Below are 24,609 nucleotides of genomic sequence, written 5' to 3' on the forward strand. Positions count from 1 at the left end.
TCAATCCTGGGTGGCTCATTGAAACAGACTTTTCAGAACCGTAGAACCAAAGGAAACCCTGCCCCGGGAGACCACATCTACTTTGTAATGAGAAATACATGTATGAGGATCTGTCCAAGTAGCTGCTGCACAAACTGAATCTATGAGCAATCTAGATTGAAAAGCTACCGAAGTAGTTACTGACCTGGTTGAATGGCCTTTGGGTCTTGCTGGAAGATCTTTTTGTTGCAAATGGTTAAGTATAGGCAATGGTGTCTGATAACCATTTTGACAAGGTTACTTTAGAAACTGGAAGGCCTTGTTTGTTGTTAGAAAATGAAAGGAACAACTGATCCGATTTTCTCAGCTCTTTAGTTCTATGGAGATAGAAACGTAGTTGTCTATGCACATCCAATTGGTGTAATCTGTATTCTGCCTTGTTGGAATGATTAGGGAAAAAGACAGGAAGTTCAATGGATTGATTCAAATTGTGTTCTGAAAAAACTTTAGGTAGAAAAGATGGGTTGGTTCTCAGAGAAACTCTGTCTTTGTGAAAATACAGGTATGGAGGGTGAAGACATAGGGCATGGAGTTCTGAAACACGTCTGGCAGAAGTAACAGCAACTAGAAGAGAGTTTTCCAAGAGAGAAATTTCAAAGAACATGATGCTGCTGGTTCAAAGGGTGGCAGTATCAAGAAGGCCACAATCAAATTGAGATACCAAGGTGGAAGGGGCTCTTTCACTGGGGGTCTAAGTAGAGATGTACCTCTCATGAAGGCTTTACAGAGTTTAAGACATTATGCTTGAGTTAAAAACTCCAAAGTGAAAATTTGAAATGGCAGCTAGTTGTACTCTGATGGTAGCAGCAGCTGCACCAGATCGAAACAGCTGGGCTAAGAAATCCAAAATTTTGTGTACAGGAGCTGTAAAAGGATCTAAATTTCTGAATTCTGCCCAGTAAGAGAATCTTTTCCATTTGCTAGCATAAAACTTTCTTTGTAGTTGTCTTATGGGAGGAAACAACAATATCATGCACTGCTGGGGAAATATTAGGGAGCCTGGCTAAGATTGGAAGTGGAGTAACCAAGCTGTGAGCATGAGAGACTGGAGGGATGGGTGTAACCCGCCTGATTGATGAATCAAGAGGTCCGGCACTGTGTCCAGAACCCAAGGCTGGGCTAGAAGGTGGGGGTGAAGGAACAGAAACAAAATCTATTAAGGCCAATAAAGGGCAATGAGGATAATCTTGCAACCAAATGATTTTGCTTTCTGAATGACTTTTGGAATTAGGGGGAAGGGGGGAAATGCATAAAGAGTCCCTGAGGCCAATCGTGGACTAGAGTGTCGGTGGGCGTCTGACCTGGAGGAAGTACAGTTTTGTACCTACCATAAATGTAGATGTTAGAGTGCTAATACAGCTGCAGTCATAACAGATGGATTCTCCTGCCGTCAGGCGGGTCCTCGGTCGGCCGAATTCCAAAGTCTAGGTCCGGCGTCGGTTGTAGTCGCTTCTTCCCCGACGTCAGTGCGACAGGGGTATAAAAGAACCAGCCGACGCCATTTTCTTCAGTTTTTCTTGCCCCAGATGTCAGGTGCCCCCAGAAGGAAGGCAATACATAAATTTGTGTAATAAAGCAATGCCATAAAATCAAAATACAGTAGTGCAAGCAAATACAACAAGAATGAAAACCCCAATCAGGTTGCAAGAGGAGGTGTTAGCCAATAGGCCTGTCCCAAGAGGGGAAGGAGGGAGGGAAACCTGGACTGCAGCTGTATTAGCACTCTAAACATCTACATTTATGGTAGGTACAAAACTGTACTATGTTCATCGTGCATACAGCTGCAGTCATAACAGATGGGTAGAATCCCAAAGCTAAAAAAGGGGTGGTAGGCACTAGGTGGAACTAGGAGGAGCCAGAATGCCCTGCAAGACTGCAGTGGCAAAGCCCACTCTAGATTTGGAGTATAATGGAAGGTGGTAGTGCTTGGAGAAGGTATGCACAGAACTCCAAGTGGCTGCTTCCAAAATATCTTTGGTAGGAACTCCTCTGAGAAAAGCTGCAGAGGTAGCCATGGCCCTTGTGGAGTGAGATCTGATGCCTGTAGGTACAGTTTTGCCATGAAAAGAATAGCAAAAACGTATGCAGTGGGCTAACCATTTTGAGATGGTCTGTTTGGAAATTGGCTGTTTGGAAATTGGCTTTCCTTGAGCTCCTATAGCATAGGACACAAAGAGCTGTTCTGATTTTCTGAAAGGCTATGTTCTGTCCAAATAACGCAGTTGTCTGTGGATGTCCAAGGAATGTAGTAATCTCTCCCCTTTGTTTTGAGGATTAGGATAAAAGGTAGATAAGTGTATAGCCTGATTCAAAGCTACCCTGGATACCACTTTTGGCATAAAGGACGGGTTGGTTCATAAGGAAACTCTGTCCTGATGGAAGATGATAAAGGGCTGCACAGCCATGAGAGCTTGTAGTTCCGATACCCTATGAGCTGAGGTAATAGCCAGAAGGAAAGCTGTTTTCCAGGACAAATATTGCAAATCTGATGAGGAAGCTGGCTCAAAAGGAGGCAAGGTCAGCTTTTCTAGAATGAAATTGAGATCCCAAGCAGGTACTGGTCGTTTCCTTGGGGGTTTTAGATTCTTAGCCCCTCTGAGGAACTGTCTTAAGAGGGGGTGAGAGAATAAGGGTGGATCAGTGTTGTATTCTGCAGAAATGGCTGAGGCATGGATTTTGATGGAGGAGAATGAAAGTCCACTGCTTAGCAGCTCAGCTAGATACTGTAATATTTGAGGTAAATTCAGTTTGCCAGGATCCTGGCCCTTTTTCTCATTCCAGACACAAAACCGTTTCCATTTTGCGGAGTAAGCTTTTCTAGTAGACGGCCTTCTGGCCTCCAAAATGACATCCTGCACCTCCTTGGAGAGTAGGGTCTGTTGTGATGCTGAGGAATCTTCCATGCGGCTAGATTGAGTGTTTTTAGCTGACTGTGAAGAGTTTTGAAGCTGTGCTGAGTCAGAAGAGGCATTAGAGGCAGGGTCCATGGTGGGGAATGCGTCAGGCTCCTCAGGAGTGGGTACCAGTGTTGTCTTGGCCAGTCTGGAGCAATGAGAATCATCTTTGGTCTGTCTGCTCTGGTTTTTAATAGAACTTTGGGCAGCAGAGGAAGACGTGGGAAGGCATAAACTGTCATTGATGTCCAACTGAAAGAGAGAGCGTCCACTTCTCCAGGCCTTTGGATGAAAAATCCTTGAGCAGAATTTTGTCAATTGATTATTTTTTGTGGGAGGCAAAGAGATCTATGTCTGGCCTTCCTCATGCTTGAATTATCTCTGTAAAAACTTGAGGATGCAACTTCCATTCGTGTGGATCTGTCATATTTCTGCTTTGGTTGTCTGCCTGTGTGTTTTCCTTGCCTGGCAAGTACTGTGCTTGTAGTTCGATTTGTAAGTCCAGAGTCATGTTCCAAAGTGACATGGCCAGTCTGCATAGGGGGTATGAATGGGTTCCTCCCTGTTTATGTACCACATTACTGTGGTGCTGTCCGTCCTTATCAATAGTTGACCTGGTTGCAGGAGGTCTTTGAAAGCTATAATAGCATTTATTACTGCTAGCATTTCCTTTTGATTGTTGTGAAGGTGCTTTTCGTTTTGGGACTATTTGCCCTGAATGCAGCGATCTGTCATGTGCGCCCCTCAGGCGTAGTCAGAGGCGTCTGTTGTGATGACTTGATTTGCTTGAGGCTTGCTGAATGGGAGACCTATGTTTGTTAGGCATGCTTGAGCCCACCACAGAAATTCCTTTTGAAGACATGGAATTAGTGGTATTATTGTTTCCAAACTGTGGCTGTGTTGAGACCATAGGTTTTTCAGGTACCATTGAAGTTTCCTCATATGCAGCTTTGCACATGGGATTAGTAAGATGCAAGATGCCATGAATCCCAGAGTCTGCAGGATTTTCCTTGCAGTCAGCCTGGTGCAATTTGCTAGTGTTCTGAAGTATTGAGTTAGTTGCCCCTGCTTCTCTGGCGTGAGGTAGGCCATCTGGGTGTTTGTGTCCAAGTTGGCACCCAGGAAAATTATTTTCCGAAAGGGTATTAGCCTTGATTTCTTTTTGTTGACTGTGCATCCCAGAGAATTCAACAACATTATTACATAAGCCTGATGTTTCAGAAGAATGTGATTGCTGTCTGCTTGGATCAGGCAGTCGTCCAAATAGGGGTATATTTGTATCCCTTGAAGTCTGCAATAGGCAATTACTGATGCCAGGCATTTCGTGAATACTCTGGGCACAGTAGATAAGCCAAAGGACAATGCAGAGAATTGATAATGGATTGAACCTGCAAGAAATCTGAGGTATCTTCTGCAATTTTGTCTGACTGGGACATGCAGGTATGCCTCCTTGAGGTCCAATGTTACCAGCCAAGACTCCTTGCCCAGCATGGGAAGAAGCTGCTGTAGAGTGAGCATCTTGAATTTGATGCAGTAGAAATGTGTTTAGGATGGATAGGTCCAAAATAGGTCTCCAATCTTTTCCCTTCCTTGGTACCAGGAATAGTCTGGAATAAAAACCTTGACCTTGTTAGATGTAGGTACCTCTTGAATAGCTTTCATGTCTATGAGATCTGAAATTTGTCTTTGTGCCTCTGCCCTTTGATTGTGTGGCAGGTTTGGCATGCCTCTCATTTTTGGAAGGGTGTGAAAATGGAATCTGTAGCCTCTATAATGTCCAGGATCCATTTGTCTTTTGTGACAATATGCCAATTTTTTGAAAATAATGCCAGTTTTCCGCCTAAGGGTGCTGCCAATTGAGTCTTGCTTGGCATGCAAAGGGGAAGTCATTGGGCTTGCTTTCTGAATGGTTGCGAGTTATCCTCACCACCTCTTTGTGTAGGAGCTTGCCATTGTCTGCCTCTAAACGATCCTTGGGATTGCCCTCTGCCCCTCGGGTGCCTGTATCTACCTCTTTGGGGTCTGTCCGTGGCTGGAAAGGACCAATATTTGGAAGGCCAATTTCTACTGAAACGTGGGGGTTGTACCTGTAGAAAATCTTTCACTGTTTGCATTGATTTAGCCTTTTCCTCCATTTTCCTTAATACCTCCTCAGCATTAGCACCAAATACATCCTTTTGTAGAGGGGCATCTAGTAATTTAGCTTTGACATGATCTGGTAAGGTTTGTTCCTTGAGCCAGGCATGTCTACGTATGACTGATCCTGTAACAGCAGCTCTACATGAGGCCTTTAGAGCATCAAAACCACATTGTAAGGTATGTTTACCCACTTGTTCTGCACTATGCATCAAATCCTGCAACTCCAAGTCTGGTTGTTCAGGTTGTGACATTTTACTTCTCAATTGTGATAACAAAAACTGTTGGTACTTTAGCATATGGAACTGACAGTTTAATGCCCTCATGGTTAAGGTGGCCGAGGTATATACCTTTTTTCCCCACCTTTCTAAGGATCTGGAATCTCTCTCTGAAGGTAATGGATTTTTAGCAGTGGAGGCCTTAATTCCCTTGGGGCCCTGTGAGATAGTTTCTGGGTCAGCAGCATGGCTTTTGTATAGAAATTGGTGTGAGTCAGGAACCCTGTAGTACATGTCAGGCTTGACTGGGGCTGGAGGTAGAGAGTCCGGGTTAAGGCTGGCCTCCGAGTAAACATCATCTAGTATGTCCAAGACAGGAGGTATAGCCAGAGGCCTGTGCTGAGTTAGCAAGAGAAATTCCCTAAGCCTTTTCTTGGAATCTGAATAATCTTGGCCTTCCCAGTAGAAGTGTTCCCTTAAGGTATGCAAAGTTTCCCCAAATGAGTGATCCTCTGGGGGGGGGGGATACAGAGGGAATGGACTCCTCTGCATCAGAGTCTTCAAAAGGGGAGTAGGAATGTCCCTGTTCAGAGTGCTCTGATATAATGGAACCCTGATCAGACGAGGGGGATTCTTCCTCCACTCTGGGCCTTTTGTCCAGGGGGGGGGGGGGGATCCCCTGATAAGAGTAATTAAATCCTCAGCCATTTGGCCCAGAGATGGGCCCTGTGTAGCTTGTCTCTTAGAATGCATGGCTGCTTTAGACTTAGTGAAAGCCTTGATGGAAAAAGACGAGGAAGGTCTGAAGACACCTTGAGAGGGGGCAGACCTGTCCACATTTTGAGATTCACCGCCAAGAGTGGCTTCGGTATCTGTAGTCGGGGCGTGGGCCGAGGAGCCTGCAACCACGGGCACAGGAGACACCGCCAAAGAAGTGTCGTCGGTAGTCAGGGGCTGCGTAGGCGCCTCGCTTGAGAACCGGACCATGTGTAGTCGGCTTTGGCGTGGTGTCGGTAGAGGCCGCGGACCTCGTGTGTCGGTCCTTATCTTTGTGCTTTTTAGACAAAACTGGAGTCGGAGTATCCGACGACATAATATAGTTAAATTTTTTGCCAAAATAATGCTGGGCGAACTCCGCCCGACACTTAATGGTGCGTTTGTTGAATGTAGCACAAAAGCGACAGACTGAGACGTCGTGGTCTGGGCCTAAACAAGGAATACAAAGGGAATGGAAATCCTTATGCGCTATTTGCTTCCCACATGAAATACAATTATTAACTTTGTCTGACATTGGTCTGAGGCAAGAAAAGTTTCCCCAACGGGGTACTTAGCTTTCAAGAAGACTTTGGTTGCAAAATTTTCGTAATTTCAGGAGCTGGCCGACCGGCACTTGCGAACTGCTTCTGCTTCGGGCACCGCGCGGCAAGAAAAACTGAAGAAAATGGCGTCAGCTGATTCTTTTATACCCCTGTCGCACTGACGTCAGGGAAAAAGCGATGACAACCGACGCCGGACCTAGACTTTGGAATTTGGCCGACCGAGGACCCGCCTGACGGCAGGAGAACCCATCTGTTATGACTGCAGCTGTATGCACGATGAACATCAAGGGAGAAGTAGCTGCTGCATTTGTTGAGGGGAGAGGCAAAGAGATCGCAGCAAGACTGGCCCCATTTGTGGAAAATAAGATCCACAATTTCCCGTTTCAGAGACCACTCATGCAGCATGAGGATAACCTTGCTGAGCCTGTCCGCTATTACATTGGATTTCCCAGGGATATGAGTTGCTGTCAGAAAACGTTGGGAGGAAATCGCCCATTGCCACAGTCTGAGGGCCTCTTGGCACAAGGGGTAAGACCTGGTTCCGCCCTGTTTGTTGAGGTACCAAACCACTGACATGTCTGTCTGTATTGCAATAGCTTGAAGAGCTTGCAACGCTAGGAGCACCACTCATCTCCAGGACGGTGATGTGCAAGTGGTACTCATGAGTTTGCCACGTGCCTTGGACAGTCTTCCCTAGATAATGTCCCCCCCCCCCTATCAGGGAAGCATCCGTGGTCACTGGGGAAACCGGATACGATTCTATGAAAGGTATGCAGAGTCACTAGAGGGGAGACCATCCACCAGGAAAGGTGTCTTTTGCAAGATTCCATAATTAGCATCATGAGAGACATGGGTAATTCCTGGAAGGACCACTGTGTAACAAGAAGCCACTGAAGGATTCTCATGTGAAAGCGTGCTAAGGGAACAAGAAGAATGGCTGTTGCCATGGACCATGGACCCTAGAGCTTGAAGGATGTATTTGACTTGAATTCTTTTGCTCCTCAGAAGTGACACATTGTCGAATAATGGAAAAGTAGTTTTGTACCTACCATAAATGTAGATGTTCGAGTGTACACCCTACTGCAGTCATCACACTTGGGTTATCCTGTCATCAGGCGGTCCCGCAGTCGGCTGGAATTCCAAAGTCTTGGTCCGGCGTCGGTTGCTGTCGTTTCTTCCCTGACGTCAGTGCGCCAGGGGTATAAATAATGCATCTGATGCCATTTTCTTCAGTTTTTCTTGCCCCAGATGTCAGGTGCCCCCAGAAAGGTGGTCAGAAATTAGTACCAAACTAAGAAAATTTTGCACAAACACAAAATCCCTCCAGCTATAAGCAAATACATCAGGAAAGTATTGTAGAGATTTAGCCAGTTAGATCAGAGGGGACAGAGGGAGGGTAACCTGGACTGCAGCAGGGTGTACACTCGAACATCTACATTTATGGTAGGTACAAAACTGTTCTATGTTCATCGTGTTACCCTGCTGCAGTCATCACACTTGGGTAGAACACCAAAGCTAAGGATGGGTGGAGGAGTCATAGAGGGTTAGAGGAGGCTAGAAGGCCCTGCAGAACTGCAGTAGCGAAGCCAGCCCTAGTCTTAGAGGGTATAGAGGTAAGTGATAGCGTTTGGTAAAGGTGTGTACTGAACTCCAAGTTGCAGCTTCCAAAATCTCCTTGGTTGGAACCCCCCTGAGGAAGGCTGTAGATGTAGCTGTTGCCCTGGTAGAGTGGGGCCTAATGGTAGCAGAAACTGGTTTTCCATGATGGGTATAGCAAAAACGAATGCAATGTCCTATCCATTTGGAAATGGTTTGTTTTGATATGGCCTTCCCTTGTGAAGCTGTAGCATAGGATACAAAGAGCTTGTCAGATTTTCTGAAAGCCTTAGTTTTAGCCAAATAGTAACGAAGTTGCCTGTGAATGTCCAAGGAATGCAGGAGTCTTTCTCCTTTGTTGTGTGGATTTGGGAAGAAGGTGGGTAAAGTGGATGGTTTGATTTAAAGCCACACTGGAAACCACCATAGGCATGAAGGAAGGATTAGTCCGTAGAGAAACTCTGTCTTGATGGAAAATGAGGAAGGGTTCCACTGCCATTAGTGCCTGCAGCTCTGAGACTCTTCTAGCTGAAGTTATTGCTAGCAGCAGTGCAGTCTTCCATGATAGGAACTGTAGATCTGCACAGAAAGATGGTTCAAAGGGAGGTAGCGTGAGTTTTTCCAGAACAAAGTTGAGGTCCCATGTTGGTGTAGGTGCTCTCTGGGGGGGGCCTAATGTTTTTTGCCCCTCTGAGGAACTGCCTTAGAAGTGGATGAGAAAATGAGGGTGGATCCGTGTTGTAGTGGGCTGAAATAGCTGATGCATGGATTTTAATGGAAGAAAAAGACAGTCCTTTGTGCAACATCTCAGTTAAATACTGTAGTATGAGAGGCATGAGAGGCTGAATTGTGTCTTGGCCTTTAGTTTGGTTCCAGGCACAATTTTCTATTTGTCCAAATAAGCCTTCCTGGTGCTGGGCCTCCTAGCTTCCAGAATAACATCCATAACTGCTTGGGAAAGAGGAGCAGGCTGGATGCTTAGTTGATTTGCCATGCAGCAAGGTTCAAGGTTTTGAGCTGGCTGTGAAGAATCTGATTGTTTTGCTGTGTGAGCAAATGGGTAATTTGTGGTAAAATCCAAGGTGGGCCCTGGGCCATATTCTTCAATAGCGGGTAGGGTACCAGTGCTGGCGTGGCCAGTCTGGGGCTATGAGTATCAGTCGTGGTCTCTCCTTCCTGACTTTTAGAAGCACCCTTGTGAGGAGAGGCAATGGAGGGAAGGCATATACTGTCAGGTTTTTCCAGCTGAAAGAGTGCATCCACTTTCCAAGCTTGATGGTGAAGTGTCCTTGTACAAAATTTTGTTAGTTGATAGTTTTGAGGGCTGGCAAACAGGTCTATGTCTGGAAGGCCCCATTTTTGAGTTATCATTGCAAATACTTGTGGATCCAGTTTCCACTCATGGGGATCCATGATGTTTCTGCCGAGGTCGCCTGCCAATGTGTTCTTTCCTGGCAGGAATTGAGCTTGTAACTGAACTTGGTAAGCCACAGCTGTGTTCCACAAGGTCATTGCTTGCCTGCATAGAGGGTAGGAGTGTGTACCCCCTTGTTTGTTTATGTTCCACATTACTGTAGTGTTGTCCGTCCTTATTGTAAGTTGTCCTGGATGTAATAGATTCTTGAAGGCTGTCAGAGCATTCTGTACAGCTAGCATCTCTTTTTGATTGATGTGCAGATTCCTTTGATCTGCAGTCCATACGCCTTAAACGCACAGTCCTGCCATGTGTGCCCTCCAGGCATAGTCCGAAGCATTTGTTGTCATAGTTTGCCTGGCTGGGGGGGCAAGGTGAAAGGCTGACCCTTGTTGAGGTGACATGCCTGTGACCACCATAGAAACTCCTGTTGTAGGCAGGGAATGAGAGCTATCATCGTGTCCAAGCTGTGGCTGTGTTGAGACCATACGCTTTTTAGGTACCACTGTAATTTCCTCATTTGCAGCTTTGCAAATGGTATTAGTATACAAGATGCCATGAAGCCCAAGGCCTGCAGAATTTTTCTTGCAGAAAGTTGGGTCTTTGTTGCCATTGTTTTGAAATACTGAGTCAGTTGAATTTGTTTGTCTGGCGTCAGATAAGCCTTCTGGGCCATTGTATTCAAGCTGGCACCCAGGAATGTCATTTTGTGAGGGTACTAGTTTTGATTTCTTTTAGTTTACTGTGTACCCAAGGCAACTTAGATGATGTTTTACAAAAGCCAGATGTTGTAAGAGGATGTCCTTGCTTTCTGCTTGGATGAGGCAGTCGTCCAGGTATGGGTATATTTGAATTCCTCTTTGTCTGCAGTATGCAATTACTGGTGCCAGGCATTTTGTGAAGACCCTGGGCGCAGTAGATAAGCCAAAGGGCAGTGCAGAGAATTGGTAATGGGTTGAACCTGCAATGAAACGGAGGCATCTTTTGCAATTCTGTCTGATAGGGACAAGCAGGTATGCCTCCTTGAGATCTAACGTAACTAGCCATGCTTCCTTGCCCAACATGGGAAGTAGCTGCTGTAGTGTTAGCATCTTGAATTTGGGTACTTGTAAGAAGGCGTTTAGAATTGAAAGGTCCAGAATTGGTCTCCAGGCATTGTCCTTCCTGGGAACTAGAAAGAGTCTTGAGTAAAATCCTTGGCCTTGCTCTTGAGTAGGTACCAGCTGAATGGCTCTCATGCCCATGAGAGCTGTAATTTGTTTTTGTGCCTCTGCCCATTGATTTTGTGGCAGGTTTGGCATTCCTCTTTTCATTGGCAAGGTGTGAAAATGGAATCTGCATCATCGTGAAATTATGTCTAGGACCCATTTGTCCTTTGTGACAATGTGCCAAGTTGTCCGAAAAAAGTGTGAGTTTTCCTCCCAAGGGAGCTGCCAAGAGATTGTTGCTTGGCCAGATGAGGTGCAAGTCATTGAGTTTGCCTTCTGGTAGTTTGGGACCTGTCTTCTCCTCCCTTCTGTGTTGCAGTGCCCCATTGGCGAGGTTTGTACTGGGCTTGAGGTTGTCCTCTGCCTCTTGGACGTCTGTATTTACCCCACTGTGGTCTGTCAGTAGCTGGAAAGGACCTATTTTTTGTTGGCCAATTTCTGCTGAAGCGAGGGGGCTGTACCTGTAGGAAATCTTTGACTGTCTGCATGGATTTAGCCTTATCCTCCATTTTCTTTAAAACTTCTTCTGCTTTAACTCCAAAAAGAACATCCTGCTGTAAGGGAGCATCTAGAAGTTTTGCTTTAACATGATCAGGCAGAGTTTGTTCCTTTAACCAAGCATGCCTACGTATAACAGACCCAGTGACAGCTGCTCTGCAGGAAGCCTCTAAAGAATCAAACCCACATTCTAAAGTATGTTTGCCCACCTGTTCAGTTGCGTGCAACAGATCCTGCATTTCTTTCAATTCAGACTGTTGAGGGAGTGTGCTCATTCTTTGTTTTAACTGAGATATAAGAAATTGCTGATACTTTAACATGTGAAATTGGCAATTTAGTACCCTCATATAGCTAAAGTGGCTGAGGTGTAAACCTTTTTCCCCCCCACCTGTCTAGAGCTCTGGAGTCCCTTTCAGAGGGTACAGGATTTTTTGTCAGAGAAGCCTTAGCCCCTTTGGGACCCTGGGAGATAGTCTCTGGATCAGCAACAGGGCTTTTATAAAGAAATTTGTGGGAATCAAGCACTCTGTAGTATCTGTCAGGTTTGGCCGGGGCAGGAGGCAGAGAGTCTGGGTTCAAACTGGATTCTAAGTAAACATCATCCACAATGTCTAAAACTAGGGGGATGGCAAGTGGTCTGTGTTGGGGGAGTAAAAGAAACTCTCTGAGCCTTTTCTTTGAGTCAGAGTAGTCCTGACCTTCCCAGTGAAAGTGTTCCCACATAGTGTGTAAAGTTTCCCCAAAGGAGTAGTCCTCAGGAGAGGAAGCTGAGGGAATGGAATCCTCAGCATCAGAAACTTCATAAGGGGAGAAGGAGTAATCCTGGTCCTCTGAGGAGCCTGAGGAAATGGACACTTGATCAGAGGATGCATAATCTTCCTCTTGTCTAGGCCTTTTGTCAGGAGGGGGTTGGGAACCCCTGATTAAAGAAATCAAATCTTCAGCCATTTTGAGCATCTGTTTCTTAGGCATGGGGCCTTGAACAGGGAACTGAAGTGCAGTCTTTTTAGGTTTAATAGGAGTCTTCGTCTTAGGGTACATTTTAATGGTGAGCGTCATCGGTCTGAAGACGCCTTCAGAAACGGACAGTTTCTGCAGCACCGATATCTTTTTCGGTGGTGTCGTCGGTAGGGCCTGTACAAAATGGCTGCGTCAGCCTGGTACTTTCCGCCAAAAGTTCCGAAGCGGTCTCTGGTTCCAGATCTGCGGTAGTCAGGGGCTGCGTCGGAGCCTCACTGAAGACCGGTGAACCGGAGACCGTACCAGCCGAGGCCTCGGAGTCTGGCTTGGGTCTAGGCTGCCTGTCCTTATCCTTGCGTTTTTTGTGCATGCCAGTAGTCGGTTGCTCCGACGGCATGGTGTAGTTAAATTTTCTACCGAAGTAGTGTCGTGCGAAATCAAAGCGTCTTTTTATAGTACGCTTATTAAACCTAGCACAAAATGACAACTAGTGACGTCGTGGTCTGGGCCTAGGCAAGGTATGCAGTAAGAATGAAAATCCTTATGAGGTATTTGCTTCCCACAAGAAATACAATTGTTAACTTTTACTGACATCTGTCTGAGGCAAGAAAAGTTTCCCCAACGGGGTACTTAGCTTTAATGAAGACTTCGGTCTGAAATTCGAGTTCGAAAATCACAGGAGTCGGCCGACCGGCACTTGCGAACTGCTTCTGCTTCGGGCACCGCGCGGCAAAAAAGACTGAAGAAAATGGCGTCGGATGCATTATTTATACCCCTGGCGCACTGACATCAGGGAAGAAGCGACAGCAACCGACGCCGGACCAAGACTTTGGAATTCCGGCCGACTGCGGGACCACCTGACGACAGGATAACCACGGTAACACGATGAAAATCTCTTTCCCAAGGCAATTTTACAATCATTTTTCTTGTGTCTAGCTCTGCTCCTATGTATGTAATAGACGGACAGGGCAACAAAGCAGATTTTTTGAAGTGGATTGTGATGTCTAGTTGAGCACAGGATGTTATGGTGTAATCTCGTGCCTCTAAAAGTTGTTGCCTGGTGGTAGCAGTGAGGAGCCAGTTGTCTAGATAAAAAAACACCTGGAATTCTAGACGTCTCAGGTGAACTGTAACTACTGCCATGCATTTGGTAAACACCCTGGGAGCTGTGGTGAGACCAAAGGGCAGAGCTCTGAATTGGTAATGACTGGCCCCTAGCTGGAAGCGTAGAAATCCTCCTGGACTGTCTGTACATTTTTATATGATAGCACGCATCCCAAAGATCTATGGAGCACATCTAATTGTCCTGACCCAGGAAGGGGGGAATGGACTGCAGTGTTACCATACAAACTTTTCTTTTTGTACAGATTTGTTTAATCTGTTGAGACCCAGAATTGGTCTCAGTCCCCTATCTTTTTGGGCACCAAAGAATCTTGAGTAAGTTCCGGATTCTACTTGGTCTGCGGGGACTTCCTGGATGGCTCTTTTTTCTAGCAGTCTTGAAACTTCTGTGACTGCCTGATCCCTTAGATTGGGTGGAACATCTGGGATGGATTTTTGTGAAACAAAAGGGGGCTGATGGAAGGGAATTTTATAACCTCTAGATATAATGAATAGTACCCATTTGTCTTTTGTAATATTTTGCCAGGCGGTTGGGTACAATGAAAGCCTTCCCCAGACTGCCTCCAGTGTTGAGCAGTCGGGAATCCCTTCAGGGATGTTGGTAGGGTTTGGAAGAGAACACATCTGTCACCCTGATTTTTCGGACCCCCTCTGCCATGAGGGCGGCATCTGCCATTGTTTCTCCCTCTGCCCCTGGGGGGGGGGGGGGGGGGATCACTATGTGCATCAGGCAAGGGTCCCTGGGATTTTCGAAAACCACATCTTTCCACCCTTCTGACCCTTTGGGTATGGTCTGGTAGGAGTGGAAAAACGGACTCCCACATCAGAGCGCGTCTTGCCTTCCTGCTGGCACCTGGTAAGCATGTCTTTCACCTGAGGACCAAAGAGAGAGGAGCCATCAAAGGGGGGTATTGGTGAAGGACACTCTGAAAGGTTACGCAATCTGACACAGCCGCAGCCAAGAATGTCTCCTAAGAGACACTACTGTTCCTGCAGCTCTGCTCACTCCATCACCTGCGTATGAAATAGGAGGAGTTGACTACTGAATTTAAAGTCGCCAGCTGGGTAGCTACCTTGGCCGAAGCTCCCTCAGCTGTGGGATCTTGTAGGGTATCGCCAAGCTCTTTTAGGAGATCCCTCTGAAGTCTAGTAAAATGGGAAAGATAGTTCAGGGACCTAAGGGAGAAGGTCACGGATGAAAACATTCGCTTCCCATATCTGTCCATCAGACAAGACTCTTTATTCAGTGGATGGACAGATGAGGAGGTTTCAGCTAACTCTCTCTCTGTGGCTGCTGCTACCATCATGGCATCAACTGGAACACCTTTAGTCAGGAATTGTTTGTCTTGGGGAGCTGTGATAAATTTATTAGGTCTCCTCGGGACAGGTTCTATGGAATCTGGAGCTGACCAAGCCTTTTGAGACACTACGGACATGAGTGGATCAAAAGGCGGGGACACCCAGGAGGTGGAAGGACGGGAACCAAATGCATCCAGGTATACAGACTCATCCTCTGAGGGGGCTAGGGAAGTCCAGCTATGGGCTCTGCCCAAGAATCTCGAGGATGTCCGAAAAAGGAAACATCTTCAGAGGGGGACCCTTGGGGACCCCTCCGATTCATCCAGGTCTGTATCTGAGGTGACAGACTCAGGGTAGCCTTGGTGCTTCCTCTTGCACTTTTTCTTCTAGTAAGCCTGCTCAGAATGCTTTGGGGAGGTTTCGGAAAAAGAGGGTTCACCCAATGGTGTGTCCTGGAGCATAGGTTCCCTACGCTTTGGGGCTGGAGGAGCAGAGTTTGGCACAGGCACCGAAGGGGACGAAAGCTGATGGGACCAATAGTGGGGCAGTCTGTGGGGACATCACTCTCAGAAGGACCTCGAAGGCATCACTGTCTCAACACAAAGAGGGTCCAAGCTCCGAAGAGACAGGAATCCCACTCTACGCTGAGGGCGACGGCTCCGAGGCCAATGTGGGAGCAAAGCTCAACTGAGCCGACGCTCCGAGAGAGAGCGGGATCGGACAAGGGTCCGATGCCACTTCCCCCCTCTGAGCCGAAGAGAGCTTCGGTGCCCAGATACCTCGATGGAAGGAAGAACAGAGGTAATTGGAGCTGAAGAGGATGTCAACGGAGCCGAAGGAACCACTATCGAAACATCCATGGACTCTGGCTCCAAATTAAGCATAGTCGGAGGAGGAATCGATATCAAAGAGGATGGAGCAGAGGTGGGCTCGAAAGCATTTTTGCTAGGGCCTGTGACTTCAGCAACTTACTGACCACCATCTCCACATCCTGATCCGATAACCTTGAGGATCGAGAGGAGTGGGAAGATTAGCAATGACTGGCTGTGCTCTGAAGTAAGGGTGATTGTGGCACAGAGCGAATCGGATCCAATGAAGGAGACCCATCTCATTTGTGGCTCTGAGATGGCTCCGAGGTAACAGTTGGAGCCGACGGAGGAGTAGCCTTGTCTGTGCTAGAGGGCACCGACACACTTGGTTTGTCAAGCTCACAGGTTGGTTCCGAACATGGAGCTGATGGCTTGACTGACTTCAAAGATTTCACTGGCTGAGATGCTTTAGCCGGAGAATCCTGTATTCAACAATCCACGGAGGTTTAGCTTGTTTTTCCGCTCCTGCAGGGCCCTTTGACTAAAGGCATGACAAATAGAGCAAGAGTCCTGCAGGTGCAGAGCCCCCAAGCAGTACACACAACTAGTGTGCCCATCTGTCAGAGCTATCTTCTGACAGCATGAGTCACACTTTTTAAACCCTGAGGTTTTAACTTCCTTGGACATTTTGAGAAAAAAAGGAAGTATCACAAAAAGACACTACAATAATAAAAAAATTATATTAATAAAAATCTTAAAGGAGAGCCTCTAATTTAAATGGCTGTCCTTGGGGGGGGGGGGGGGGGCTCTCTCTAATAAATGAGTTCTGGGAACAGAAGGCCTAGCGACTAAGGGGAGATGGCCAACACAGCACAAAAACACAACAAAGGAGGAGATGAGGGGTATACCAGAGAAAAAATTTACCAATTTTTCAAGTAAATTATTTAACTTTAAATAGAGAAAAAAGTTATACTAAGCCTGAGCCGGTATTGATGCAACCTCGCAGCTAAAGCGGCAAACAAGATCTGGGTAGCTGACGCTGGGCATTCTGGGATAAGGGGTAGCTTCGAGCCAGTAAAGATCTCTCGAGCTATAGAAAATGGCAGAGTAATAGTCGAGAATCGGCTCTGAACCCATCATCACTCATCAGCTGTTCCTGAGGGGGCTGAAAAATTCCCATAAAAGGGGGAAGAGATTTCCAGACCATGAAATACCCCCTGGCAGGCAATGGAAAGAACCCAGGAATCCTGAGTAATCTTTAGCCAAACAGAAAGAGAAATAGATAGGCGGACAGAGGAAAGTGGCTGGGAAGAGTAGGATGGTCAGACAGCACTTAGTTTTTCAGGAAGAGAGACTTCTGTGGCACAGAAGTCTGAGTAGCTTCACAGGAGGAGCCTGCTTGCCACCCTTTTTACCCTTAGAAGGAAGGCAAGATTGCTTGTGAACAAAGGCTGGCTTAATAGGGTAGTTTCTCTGAAATTTAGGCGCACATTTAATTTCATTGCCCTTATCCTGAAGGGATTTAAATCAGCAGCAGCATTGCCAAACAAGTGTTTATTACCTAGAGGGGCACCCATCAACTTAGCTTTAATATCATCAGGCAAAGGTTGAAGCCGAAGCCAAGAATACCTCCTCATCGCTGACCCAAAAGAAGCAGGCTTAAAAAGATTACTGTATGAAGTATTTAACACATCTACGAAGTAAAGCCCCATGTTGCATCTTTACACTGCTCGACTTCTTCCTACCAATAACACTGTATTCTCCACACAAACTGCTCAACAAGATCCCACAGCATCTACCAAGCCTCTGACCACAGACATAACCTAACTCTTCTATTAGGCTTATCCATCTAAGCGTTAAAAGCTTATAATGAACTATCTGTTGGGCAGGGAGTTATTCCTTCATCCACAAACATACTTAGAGCAAATAACCTGGCCAAGACCTTTGAGGTGTTCAACCAATTTCTCTGGCACACATGAAACCAGGTTTCAAATGGGAGGCACTAACAGCAACAATAAAACCAAACACCAAATGCTACTGAATTAAGTGGTACAAAAATTTAAGACCTGTACCACCTAAACAAATCAAAAATATGGTCCAAAACAGATTCAAGAACTTCACAGTTTGCAAGCTAGAAAGATTGTCAAAAGATAAAATTCAAACATGTTTCAGTTTTACACACAAGTGGCAATAGCAGTTCTGATGTGCACTTACCATAGGTTATGAGTTTGCCCATAGGCTTCAAAAGACTGAATGCTTTGCAGGTGTCAGATCCTCCCAAGGGGTCCAAAACTATATCTACACCTGAAAAGGGATCAAACAAGGAGTTACCAATTAACACTGTACAAACTAGTTTACTACCACTGAAATCCTAATGTCAAATGTCCAAGCCTTGCAGTACACAGCTCAAGAATACAGTCATGCATATACCTCAGCTTTCACACAGGACACTCTTACACCCAAATGCATTTGTCGCCTAAGGTACAAAGTTTCAGACCAAGTACAATTCTTCTGAATCCCAAGAATGCATACATGCAACAGAGCTTGAATGAATAACTCCGTATTCTGTTCATTTTTAACCCTTCCCTATTCCAACTTCCATGGTTGTGAAATTAAAAACTGTACAGTGGAAGTAAATGTATATTCTTACAGTATCTGTTCAGCTGAGACCAACCTTTTAGACGGGTCCTGGGTTGGGCTCATTTCTCCACTATTCGTTGTTTGGCAAAATATGAAAGCAGTGTGCCTACCATAATGTTAGGTCTTTGTGACAGACATTCATCCACTTCAATCTCAAGACTGGTTAGCAGCAAGCAAGAGTTGCTTGGCACCTTTTATGAATCTCTCCCTAACTCCCACAATGCAATCCATAGATAAAGCATGCAGTTAATACACACAGCTTTCTAGGTAAAGACATCGAGTCACTCCTCCAGACCTCTAAGCAGAAGATCAAATTGAAGATGGGCAGGGATGATGAAAGCAGACAATAATCATGAAGACCTAACATTGTGGTAAATTCATAAAAGCTTTCCTGTGTTATATGATACAGTCTACTGACTTCTACCACAGGACTGAGCCCCAACTAGAACCTCTGGACAGTCGTGTAAGTTGCACTTATCCCCCTCCCACACACAGTCACTCTGACTGCCTACAGGCTAAGCCTTTCTGGAGGAAACTTAGTCATTCTGGCTGATTTTATAAAGAAAAAATAATCCTGACCAAATCACAGCCACTTGTAATCCGTGACCCACACTAACCATATACAATAAGGGGATGATTGGTGGGCATGGCTATTACAGCAGTGAAGAGCGCAAACATCTGCGTTTATAGTAAAGTGCAACTTGCATAACTGTACTATGTTCATCATGCACACTGCTGCAGTAGGTTATGGGTAGACTAGCTTTATCCATCCTAAGAGGGACGCGGGTCCAGGAGCCACTGTAGAATGGTCCTAGTAAAACCTCCTCTGCACCTAGAGAAGGAATCCAGTTTGTAGTGCTTCATAAATGTATGAATAGAAGACCCAGTTGCTGCCTCTAAAATGCTTTTAGAGTCCACTCCTTTCCCAGTATATCAAAGAAACCAAGGCCCGGGTGAAATGTGCCTTAACATTCCCTGGAGTAGGTTCTGCTATGGTGCGAGTAACAAAACAAGACAACCGTCTTGAAAAAGAAGTTATGTACTTACCATAACGTTCCGAGTTGTTCATAGGTAGGTACTAGGCTATCTGCCCAAAGGCATTTATAAACCTAGCCAGAATGTGTCGGCTTTCGCCGCCCCCTTAGATTAGTTCCCTGTGCCTCTGTCCAGCAGAGCCACTGAAGTGATCCCAGAGGTAAACTTTGTTTCCCATCCACTCGTCAAGATTTCTTTTGAAGAGTGTTAGCGAGGAGCTCTGTCTGATGTAGACTGGGATCTTGTTCCAAAGCATGGGAAGTCTCTGGGACAGGAATCTATCCCTCCAGCACGTCCTATTTATTGTTGTGGTGAGGTTTAGATCCCTAGAGAGTGTGGCTCGTGGGGATAAGGTTTTCTTTAGGTGGAGCATGTCCATCAATTCTGGGTTGGACATGGTCTTGTATGTCAGGCAGATCACCTCTGAGTAGGCGGTATGCAACTGAGTACAGCTGTAATTTATTCACTCGAGCTGCATAGGGCCATCTGTTTGAGACCAATGATCCTCTTGGTGAGGTACTTCTGTGGTCTTTCCAGCTGTTGCAGGTATCTTGTAAGGTACATCCCAAATGGGGCGTTGTATTCTAGGATGGGTCTGATGAGTAGAGGGGTACAATGACTTCTTTTGATCTGGATGCAAACTCTTTTGTGATTAGGTGGGCCACGTAGAAGGATTTTCTAACCACTTTGGTAATGTGATTATCAAAGTTGAGACTACTATTTACTTGGGTCCCCAGATCCCTTATTACGTCTTCTGTAATTAGGGGACTACCACCTATGTGGTAGTTTGTGGGTACTTTGTTTTTTCCAAAGGGGATGACTATGCACTTTTTGGCATTTAAGTTGAGGCCATGATTTTGACACCAGGTATCCATCGCAGTGAGACCCTTTTGGAGGATGTCTGTCAGCCGGAGAGTCAATTATAGCCCCAAGTTTGCAGCCTTTGCGAACTTGGTCAGCCATAGTCCTCCTGTGATTGCCTGTACCTCTGAGAAGTATATGCCGAACAGGAGGGGTCCTAGGACTGAGACCTGGGGAACTCCACTTGTAACCGATTTAGAGTCGGACCTAGCTCCCGCAACTCTCACTATGTGGGTTCTGTCCGTGAGCCAGTTGGCAACCCATCTTATGACGTAGGGGTTTATGTTCAGGCTGGTGAGCTTGTCTATAATACCAGAATGGGGAGCGGTGTCAAAGGCCTTTGCGAGGTCTAGGTAGGCTGTGTGTACCACCTTTCCCTCATCTATAGCCTTGGTAACTGTTTCAAAGAAGTCCACCAGGTTCAGTAGGCATGATCTGCCCTTAAAGCCGAACTGGGTAGGGTCCAGAGTTTGGAGGTTCCCAATGTTGCTGTTAAGGAGTTCCATGATGAAGCGCTCCATAACTTTGCAGACCAAGCTAGTCAGGCTTATAGGGTGATAGTTCCTGGGGTCTGTTGTGGCTCCACCTTTGTGGAGTGGAATAACCACTGCTGTGTGCCACTCTATGGGTACGTAGCCCGTGGAGAGGCTGAGTTTGAACAGTGTGTTTAGGTGAGGGGTTAAGTCTTTGAGCTCGTGTAGGACGCAGCCTGGGACATCACCCGGTCCCATTGATGCTGTGTTTTTGGTTTTGGAGAGGGCTGTTTTAACCTAAGTGTCTGTGATTTCAGGGACTCTACATTCTTCTGGTATGGTTATGGGCCCTCTTGGGGGTGGGGGGGGGGGTAAGGTTAACGCTGAACCTGTCTGCCAGGATGTTGGCGATATCGGTCGGTTCAGTGTATTTTGTGCCATTCTGCACCAACTCCGAGCAGATCTGAGCATTGCCACTTAGATTCTTGACATAGCTAAAAAATGCCTTGTGGTCATCATTGGAGTCCTTGGCAATTTTTCTTTCAAAGCTCGCCTTAGATGATTTTATGAGGGAATCATAGTTTTGTGCTGATACTGATCAGGGATGTCTTCCCTTCTTGGGATTTTACTCTCTTCTGTACTAGTTTCCTCCTTCTATTGTATAGCTTGTTTATGGCAGGAGTCCACCAGACTGGTTTCCTTTTCTTGGAGGAGTGAGTCTTGGTTTTACTTGGAATGGCATGATCCATGCATTCTTGTAGGTGCCCGTAGAATGCATTAGTAAAGATTTTTGCAGCTTATACAGCGTTATCCTTCAGCATGGGGGCTTTGAAACTTTCCACCTCGGTCTTAAGTAACGTGAAGTTTGCTTTTGAAAAGTTTTTCACTGTGGTTTTCTTGTCCGGGGGGTGGGGGCAGAATGTGGATATCCAAAGTGATTTGTTTATGGTCAGATCTAAACAGCGAGGGGTTGACCTCCGGTGTGGAACACCAGTTGCCCATGTTGGTGATGACCAGGTCCAATATACTGTCACCTCTGGTGTGAGTGTTGACCAGTTGAACCAGGGCGTTTCAGTTTATAAATTCTAGGAAATGTTGGGCAAGGGAGTTAGTACTGGAGTAGTTCTCCCAGTTAATGTTTGGATAATTGAAATCACCCAACATTAGGGTGTTTGGTAGGACCTTTATGTTTCCCAGTGTTTCCAGGAACGTGGAATGGGGGTCATGGGACATGATGGGTGATATGTAGCAAGTTACAATTTGAACTGCAGTTTTGCCCATTGTTAGTTGCACGTGGATCTCTGAAGCATCGTGCTGTGCCACTAACCTGGAGGTGTGGGTATCCTTGATGAATATGGATACGCCCCCGCCTTTTGTATTTTGGTTTGGGTTCTGTGACAGAAATGTATGGTATGAGTTGTAGCCTGGTAGTGCTGGGGTGCTCTCTGGAGCCTTAAATCAGGTTTCTGTTACTGCACATATATCGATTTTCTCCATATTGAGGAGTGCCTCGAGTGCATGCATTTTGAGGTTCAGACTTCTGGCATTGAGTAGCACTACCCTCAGTTTTGTGTTACTTGTGCTATTTACAGTAGTAGGTTTGTCTTTTGAGTCTTGCCTAAAAAAGGCACTATGGGGGTGACAAGAGCCTTGGCCAGTATTCGAAAGCCTAAGGGTGACAGGTGCAAGCAGTCTCTAGCGAAGCAGCGTGGCTTGTCAAGCATGTCATCCCAGGCAGGCAGACGCTGGATCCCCTTTGAATGACACCAGAAACTTAGCCAATTGTTGAAATTGAGAATTTTTCTTTATACCGTGGTATCATTCTTGGTGAGGGCAGGATGCTACTCAGGGTCAGGGTCATACCAGCCTGGGCTACGTGATCAGAGAGCTCTTCCATGTCTCTTTTCATGTAGTCCAGAGAGGTACGGCTCAGGTCATTCACACCAACATGGACAATGACAGAGTCAAATTTGTATTTGTTCTGTAGTGACCTGACTGCTTGTGTTATGTGGCGGATCCTGGCGCCAGACAGGCAGCAAACAGTAACCTTCTCCTTATTCAGCCTCGTGAGTGGGACATCAGTGTGCCTGACTATAGAGTCACCTATTACTAGTATGTTGGGTATGTTATTTTGCCTTAAGGGCTGTGATTGCATGGCACACTGGTTTTGTGAAGTATGTGTTTCATGGTTTGTGTTGGGTGGTGGAGGTTGCTTGGATGTTTGCTTTGGAGGTCTCTGTTGGTTTTGCAGATTTTTATTTAGAGCCTCCGAGTATGTTTTTATGTATTTATGTGTGTTTTTTTCCAGTGCTGCTTTAATGGGTTTATGTGAGACTGGTGGTGTGATGCAAGCATTTCCCTTCTTCTCTTGACTGTTTGATCCAGTCTTGGGTTGAGAGAGCTTAGCCTCCAGTTTGGCTGTATAATTGCATCTCTCGCATGTATTAGCCAAGATTTCCGGCGATTGGAGCCACCAGAGAAGTAGAATTGGATAGTCCATGGGGAGGTCTAGCCAAGACCACTGTACTGCAAGGGTCTACTGAAGCACCCACATTTGAAGGCATGCACAGGGAAGGATCGAGATTGCTGCAGCCATGGAGCCTAAGGCTCGGAGAACATCGCCCGCCATTGGCAGCCTGGGGCCAAGGATCACCGAGACATGGGCCCGTAGGCTCTGGACCCTGTCCCTAGTTAGAAAGACTTTAAATTGTAGGGTGTCCAGCCGTGCCCCTATAAATTCCATGATCCGTACCGGGTTCAAGAGGGACTTGGAGACATTGAGGGCAATCCCTAGACTGACTGCAAGATGCAGAAGGAGTCTCTGGCCATGCAAAGACGCTTGGTGGCAGCAGCAAGGAGCAGATAGTCTAGGTAAGGAAAAGTACAGTTTTGTACCTACCATAAATGTAGATGTTCGAGTGTAGACACTGCTGCAGTCATTACACTTGGGTTATCCTGCCGTCAGGCGGTCCCCGCAGTCGGCCAGAGTTCCAAAGTCTTGGTCTGGCGTCAGTTGCTGTCGCCTCCTCCCTCACGTCAGTGCGACTGGGGTATACAAGATGCAGCTGACGCCATTTTCTTCAGTTTTTCTTGCCCCAGATGTCAGGTGCCTCTAAATATGTAGGCAATTCCAATTGCTAATAAAACATACATAAGACAAGCAAAAAAAACAATTTACAGCTACCAGCAAATACTCCCCATAGGTAGTAAGGGTAGAAGACATAGGTACGTACCAGCCAGTAAGAGGGGAAGGAGGGAGGGTAACCTGGACTGCAGCAGTGTCTACACTCAAACATCTACATTTATGGTAGGTACAAAACTGTACTACGTTCTTCATGTTACACTGCTGCAGTCATTACACTTGGGTAGAATCCCAAAGCTGAGGAAGGGTGGTTGGTCCTATAAGGCATTTGGGGTGGCTATAAGGCCCTGCAGCACTGCAGTGGCGAAGCCAGCTCTGGATAGAGGCAGATGGTAATGCTTGGTGAAGGTGTGTACAGAACTCCAAGTTGCTGCTTCCAAAATATCCTTGGTAGGTACTCCCCTGAGGTAGGCAGTTAAAGTGGCTGTTGCCCTAGTGGAGTGAGATCTAATGCTGCTAGGTACAGGTTTTCTATGGTATGTGTAGCAGAAATGTATACAATGTCCTATCCATTTTGAAATATAGTCTGTTTTGAAATGGCTTTTCCCTGTGCTCCTGCAGCATATGCTACCAACAATTGCTCAGATTTTCTGAAAGCTTTGGTTTTGTCCAAGTAGAAGCGTAACTGCCTGTGAATGTCCAAACAGTGCAGTAGTCTCTCTCCTTTATTCTGTGGTTTAGGATAAAAAGTTGGCAGGTGAATAGTTTGGTTTAGTGCCACACTGGATACCACTTTTGGCATAAAAGTAGGGTTAGTTCGTAAAGACACCCTGTCCTGGTGGAAAATGAGGAAAGGTTCCACTGCCATTAGTGCCTGTAATTCTGAAACTCTTCGTGCTGATGTTATTGCCAGGAGCAGAGCAGTTTTCCAAGAGATGTATTTTAATTCTGCTGTGTTGGCTGGCTCAAAAGGAGGTAAAGTTAGCTTCTCCAAAACAAAGTTGAG

General features: G+C 46.1%; 1 protein-coding gene across 1 annotated transcript in view; it reads right to left on the reverse strand.

Moving 5' to 3' along the window:
- The window catches only part of VAT1 (vesicle amine transport 1), a 441,315-nt gene that overhangs the window by 249,528 nt on the left and 167,178 nt on the right, over positions 1-24,609 (reverse strand). Inside the window, exon 4 of the mRNA XM_044054658.1 lies at positions 17,727-17,816. Within this exon, the coding sequence (XP_043910593.1) occupies positions 17,727-17,816 (90 nt within the window). The remainder of the gene's footprint in view (positions 1-17,726; positions 17,817-24,609) is intronic.

This window comes from Protopterus annectens, chromosome 13.part0 (assembly GCF_019279795.1).
Source record: "Protopterus annectens isolate FY-2018-M chromosome 13.part0, PAN1.0, whole genome shotgun sequence".
NCBI lineage: Eukaryota > Metazoa > Chordata > Ceratodontiformes > Protopteridae > Protopterus > Protopterus annectens.